The sequence below is a fragment of the Convolutriloba macropyga genome, chromosome 6 (assembly GCF_964194025.1).
Source record: "Convolutriloba macropyga chromosome 6, txConMacr16.3, whole genome shotgun sequence".
Classification (NCBI taxonomy): domain Eukaryota; kingdom Metazoa; phylum Xenacoelomorpha; order Acoela; family Convolutidae; genus Convolutriloba; species Convolutriloba macropyga.
Genome location: NC_134473.1, coordinates 3,404,853 through 3,411,582, shown reverse-complemented (window position 1 = coordinate 3,411,582; position 6,730 = coordinate 3,404,853). Strand labels below are relative to the sequence as shown.

The window sequence follows — 6,730 nt, the reverse complement described above, 5'->3', positions numbered from 1 at the left end:
TCGATTTTTCAAGCCTACAAAATTTCACTATCTAGAACTGATATTCTTTAACTTTATGAATATGAAGTTCTTATACATTGAAATAGATCCTCCAAGTTTCCAAACCCCACAAATTAGACCGTTATTACGGTGAAATACTTCACGCTAACGAATGGAGATTAAGCGTAGCCAGGCCACACGGATTATGACCGCTTCCACCTCCTTAAGGGATTAGGTTGGACAGGGTTGTTCCACTGTTCCTACGCTTGAAACTTCGCTTTCCATTCTCTCACCAATCTTTGATTGACACCTCGACTCCCGCAACAGTTCCCAATCTCTGTTCAAATAGTCTTTTACGACTCATTTTTAACCAGTCAAAATATTGCGAACAATCTTCCCGAAAAAATTTGACCAGCAAACATTTTATTAAAAAAGCAACATCGATTATTTCACAAGTCCATTAGTTCATTATTATATCTTGTCCAATGCCTGCATTAGTTTCTGTTGGTATTTGGTATTACTGTTGACTAGCGTATAGACTGTCACACTTTTGGTCTATTTCGTCACTGAAGTCATTGCATGGCATTGCACGACAGCAGTCTGCTCTGAAGTTGCACATAAGAGACCCGTCTATACATGTTCCGTCCTCACACCTACAAAAACAACAAGTACATCAGTAGACGAAACTAAAAAAAGCATCAACACGTTCATGTGTTCAAGATATGCAGATCGACGTTTAATTTCACCATTAACCACTGTATAAACAAATTTTCAAGATTAAATGTTGGAATTAAGTCAGCTGTACGTCAGATCTGCATGGGAAATTTACGGTGAAATTTTATGAGCAATTAACTTTTCAAACTGTTCTTTCCAAAGACAGCTTTTGATCGCCATTAGCTTACGAGGCGTTTTTGCATTCAGTTTCCAGTTTTTTTACAATATTCTTATGGTGATAAATTTTGTATTTTGTATTGCATATTTTGACTAAATCGCCTGACTGACTGAAAAAGAACAGGCGGGAATCTCATTTCTTAAATTGTGTAACCCTTTTTTCTTTTGTTTTAAACGTACGGAATGAGAGGTAGAGTGAAAACTAGTCATTACGGATTAAATTTTTGAAATACAACCTATTTATGACATTTATTTTGAAAGCTCTTCTAAAATCCCCACTTAAATTATTTAACTTGTAGTTTTGTCAAGTAGTTTCGATCCTTGCATTTACATTGGATGGGGGGAGGGAGGTAGGGGGGGGGGGTTATTTTTGCAGAAACCAACAACGTCCCATACCAAGATCTGATCTTAATCCAACTTTGATAACCAACACTCCCTGTTTGTTTACCTGTGTTGTCCCTGTGTACACATGGTGTATTGTGGCTGCTGATGTGCTGGACAAGAGAGTTCATCCTCCCCTCGTGAACACTCTCGCACACTGTTACATCTGCTCCTCCTGGGCATACACTCCCCATCCCAACAGCGGAAGTCACACTCCACTACTCCCTCGTTGGGGGGAGGTTGGGGCAGGGGGAACATGGACCCGTCGTCGCACTATTATGAAAAAAAGACAATCTCGACACAAAAGGTGACCGCGCTCGACCTTAATTTATGAAAAGAACTTATCTGGATCGATGAGTGGACTTTAGTAGTGCTAGACCACTGGATCAATAATTGCACCCCCCCCCCCCCCCCCCCCCACTAGAAGTTTTCAATTTGCGCTAGTGAATAATGACATGGATTATTTTTGTCTTAATCGCTGCAATCCCAAATGAGAAAAATTAAACTGAAAAATTTTCCGAGACTGACTTAATAAAAGCGAGAAACACATTCACTGGTTGGAAAATTGCGGTTTATTGAGTTTGTATCTGTTATTGTACTGCGCCAAGATTTAAAACTTGGACTGGACTGTTTTCCTACGTTGAGTTCGTCGTCTCCCCCGGGACAGTCTGGCCACTGGTCGCACTGGTAGCTGCCTGGCACACACTGTCCGTCCTGCTGGCACTGGTACTCACTCAGCCCACACCTGTTCCCGCCACTTCCACTACCACCACACTGCTGTTCGTCACTCCTGTCGGCACAGTCGGGGAAGCCATTGCACAGCTAGAGAATGCAACAAGAATGAAATGCACTCGAGATATTTAATTCAGCATGGCGGCAATCCCACACTCAAATTAGACTTCGGATTCAACCAATTCTTATCTCAGAAAGAATAAATCGAGAAACGTCTACCCAGGTATAGGTACAGAATTATGAAAAGACCATACTCTACTCATTTGAGCTATGAAAAGATCTTAGCTGGACTTTAGACATTCTGGACTTAGCTCGACTCACATTCTCAAAAAACTTTAGCTGGAACCATAATTTTACAAAAGACTTTGGCTCGATCCAAAATTTGGGCTGGACTTACGCTCGACACAACGTTTGCAAACAAAGTCGAGTTCAAAGTCTTTTCATGGGCCTATCATTAATCTTTTCATAAGTCTGATTTTTGCATTAAAATTTTACGTGCTATACTGCTTATAGCGTAGTCAGCATGTATATTCCTTCATCTTTTACGGTTCAGAAGAACCACAGATGGACTTCCACCGAATGGTTGTACAAAAATTGCTGCAATATCTTAGGAGTTGACAAAATTCTTCTTTTGACTGATTTCCAACTGTTTTTTAGTTGAACTGCTCTGGTGTATAGCTATTTAGTCTTGCTCTGGTTCTGCTTCTGTATGTACTGATGAAAAATAAACTTTTCGAATTCTGAAAAAATAGACTTCTGAAAAGACTAATGGTGGATCCATGAAAAGACATTATTTAACTTTGTTGATTATGAAATGACTAATATTGCACCCATGAAAAGACCTTAGCTGGACTTCCTTCGTTAAGAAAAGACTTGAGTTCGACCCATAAAAAGATATTGGCTCGACTTTTAACTAGGTAGCTGGACGGTGTAACGATGGTCAATATTGCCCCCGCTACTAGACTTTAAAGTCTTTTCATAAGTCGAGGCCTAGACCTAGGTAGTTTTCGTATCCTTTGTCAAGGTGAGTTCATGCTCTTTTTACTGCTAAAATCAATACAATTAGGTTCGCAGTGATTATCATTGTTTATTCGGAGTTTGACTAAAGCAAATCACAAATTCCTGTAATCAAATCTTTGCTCGCAATTCTCGATGTTCATGCCGTTCAAGTTCCCAGTTACTATAAACCTGATACTTGATCAGTTACTATTGATCTCCTCCCCCTTTGAGTGAGACTAATATTTGTTTACTTCCGTTACCATTGCAGGCGTCTCCCGGTACCAAATGTTGCGATAAATTTACTCAATTTTGTAACCACATTTCACTTTTTCTACTTTATTACTTATACGTGTAAAACGAATTTCCAAAACTTAAGGATGAAAAGTTGGTGCTCTAGATGCAACTTCCAGTCAGTGTTCTTCACTTTTAAACTAAGCTGGAAAGTGGATTCGACTTTCCGCAAAATACATGCCGAAGCCCAGTCCGCAAAAATTGCCGTAATTAGATTTAAATTCATTTGGGAACGCATATTGCGATATCAAGGACTGGAAGAAATTATCACTTTTAAAAGGCACTGAATTTGTTTTTGACTGAATTGGCTCAAAACATTAACAGATTTACAAATAAAATTGCTGAAAAAGAAGCAATATTCACAAAACATGAAGTCTTCAGATAAGACAGACAGACGAGAGAACAGACAAAAGGACCATAAATTGTGCGGGAGACTAATTGCAGTATAATCCCGAGTTTTAATCAATTTCAAGAAGTGTCTTAGTCCTATATGCCTCCTGTTTAGGAAATGTTTGTGCAAAAGTTTGGTGCGCTTATCCTAATTATATCAATTTGGATTTGAAAGTCATTTTGGAAAGTAGGTAATTGTGGCAAACACTTTCTTGTGGTACTTGAATATGTGTACTAGAGTCCGAAATATAGTATTTCATACTCTTTGCGAAAAATTTGATGGGCTTATCTAAATTATTCAAATTTTATTCACTTCAAAAAGGGTTGAAAATTTTGTGGAATGCCCTTACCGCTGAATCTAACTCTTAATCACATTTCTTTCCATTCTTTCCATTATTTTCCATTTAAGCTACTTACTTTCCGTGTTGACACTTGATGTAAGCACTTTTCACATTGTGTGTCAAAAGACCTGAAGTGCAAGCCACATTTTTTGAACTAGTTTTTGTTTTTGTCGAAGCTTGTAATTTTTTGGGGTTATTGATATGAATTTTGAATCATTTTCTCTTTTGTATATTTATTTCAGCTGCTGAATTTGTGTATATGATTATGGGACCAGGTTATTTTGTGTTTGGGTTAGCAATATCCTCTTTGGTTAGGGGTAGACTCTTTCGTCTTTTCAAATTTTTCCCAAGTTTCTCGAAAACTTTTTTAGATTACCACCAATTCATTTGTTTCCACGTGCCATTTTTCCTTGATTTTCTTGTTTTAATTTATATGCATTATTTATGCATTATTATTTATGCATTACAATTGCATACCAATAATGAGCGACAATGTCGATAGGAGAACATACCTTGTTAGTGTTGACACACGTGGTGCCCTGGTCACAGCTGTGTCTGGGAGGATTGCATGTGTTTTGGTGTGAGTTTGAGTTGTAGCAACTCTCTTCATCTCTCCCGTTAGAACACTCCAACATTCCATTGCACACTGCTGTTTGGAACACACACTGCCACCTACACAACAAAAATCACGAGTTACAGTCAACATTAGGTACCTCCAGGGGATGCATGATAAGGGGGGGGGGGGGGGGGGGGGCTCTTCCTAAGTTGAAAAATCGGAGCTCAAAAAAATTTGAAAAATTGGATCTTGACTGATCGTGCTAATCATTTCTTTGTATGGTCACATTCGCAGCTTCTTGATTTCACTATCGCGAATCCATAAGGATTGAACTCTAATAGTCATGCTTTTTTGAAACTACGCAGGCACGGCCAAGTTGCCAACTCACAGTCATGGTGTGCTGGTCCTATCTATCTATTTATCTATCTACTTATTCAATTATTTGGTGTTCATAATTCAAAGATGATCTTTTTCTGTTTATTCGTTTGTTACATTCACTACCTGCATGATGTATTTTATATTTCATTTCAAGAATTAACGAGTCTTTTTTCCTCACTTGGTGAATTTTCCTCACGATCAATCACACAGTAATTGAAGTAATAGTTTAAAATAAGTTGATAGTTATGATTGTTGACCTGCTGCATCTGAACTCGTAACTCTGGCACTGTCTCGTTTGAGCGTAAGGAGGCACGGCCAAGTTGCCCACACACAGTCTCGAACTCTCGTCCTCTCCCAGCAAACAGTCCTATCAGATTAAATCAAATTAATTCAACATCAAATTAATTCCACATCAAATTAATTCCACATCAAATTAATTCAACATCAAATTAATTCCACATCAAATTAATTCCACATCAAATTAATTCCACATCAAATTAATTCCACATCAAATTAATTCCACATCAAATTAATTCCACATCAAATTAATTCCACATCAAATTAATTCCACATCAAATTAATGAGAGTTCAAGCTTGCTACATTGTCTTAACTCTAAATTTGGGACAGAATGCACAAACAAACAATCTATGTCGCTGTAAATTTCGGTCATTATTGATAATTGTCAACTATACAGATCAAACATGAACTTTTTGCGCTTCTGTACAAAATAATTTAAACCTCGAAAATTTGAAATAAACTTGAAGTCAAAATTGAAATTGGATCCATTCCGATTACCCCCCCCCCCCCTGGATGTTTCTTTAACTCTACCACTAAATAATGCGCCGTTATATAGCAGATATCAAACAAAAGTAGCATATGCTATAATAAAAGTAGCATCCTAATAAAAGTTGAATTATAATTCCTCGCATAATTTAGTTTATGTTGTACCTCGTATCCGTCACATCTTCTAGACAGCGGAATGCACTTGAGTTCACTCTCACAGCCATATTCCTCTGGAAGACACTTGAAATCCACCTGTCCACCTGGGTTGCTTCCACCACACCCTGTCTCATCCGACCCATCGAGACAGTCCTTGGCACCGTTGCACCTGCAACACCACCAAATGTTTGTTCCCAATTTTTAGAGTCGGATCTTTGTATATGTATATTAACATGCATTCCCTAACAACTAAATAAAGGTTTATTACACTGTATTCCAACAGTATTGGCCACTGCAATCGTTTACTGGTATCGAATTTATTAAGTTGACAGAATCTTATTTGGCTGGTTTCCACTTTGGTGTTTTTAATACATCGTAATTGAACTATACGTACTTATAATTAATAGTTTAAATTGGTATTAAGTCTCAGCCTCTGTCTTCCAAAGTTTTGCACTTTATTCCAGTATTCCAGTACTGGTAGACTCTGGGAGTGTCATTCGCAGTACTTACAACTATTTTTCCCGAAAAAATTGTTTCCATAAAGCTTGTAAAAAATAAACAATGCCAACCATTCGTTTGTTATCCGATTGAAAAGATCATAGCAAGCTTCGAAGCTTTGCATTATTTCTGGTTTCAGTCCGCTATGAGAAAATTTCTACAGCCTGTTATTCATATCCTATTCTATTTTTTGGTCAGTCCAATTTGGTTTAAAAATTTTGAAATAATTTTGTTCATGTTGAACTCAGTGATCACAACGTGATCTCATTATTTGTTCAGCGGTCATAAGGAAAACCTTTCACTAGTAATGTGTATATGGGCTTACAGGGCCAGGGGAGGGTAGACACAATTGAG

The 6,730-nt window shown here is 37.8% G+C and overlaps 1 protein-coding gene across 1 annotated transcript in view; it reads right to left on the bottom strand.

Annotated features, from left to right (window-relative positions):
- Positions 1–385: 385 nt before the first annotated feature.
- LOC142341432 (uncharacterized) overlaps positions 386–6,730 on the bottom strand; it is a 68,844-nt gene continuing 62,499 nt past the window's right edge. Inside the window, exons 11-16 of the mRNA XM_075392366.1 lie at positions 5,888–6,047; positions 5,196–5,305; positions 4,517–4,676; positions 1,891–2,073; positions 1,319–1,524; positions 386–632 (exon numbers count right to left, since the gene is read on the bottom strand). Of these exons, the coding sequence (XP_075248481.1) occupies positions 497–632; positions 1,319–1,524; positions 1,891–2,073; positions 4,517–4,676; positions 5,196–5,305; positions 5,888–6,047 (955 nt within the window). The 3' untranslated portion in view covers positions 386–496. The remainder of the gene's footprint in view (positions 633–1,318; positions 1,525–1,890; positions 2,074–4,516; positions 4,677–5,195; positions 5,306–5,887; positions 6,048–6,730) is intronic.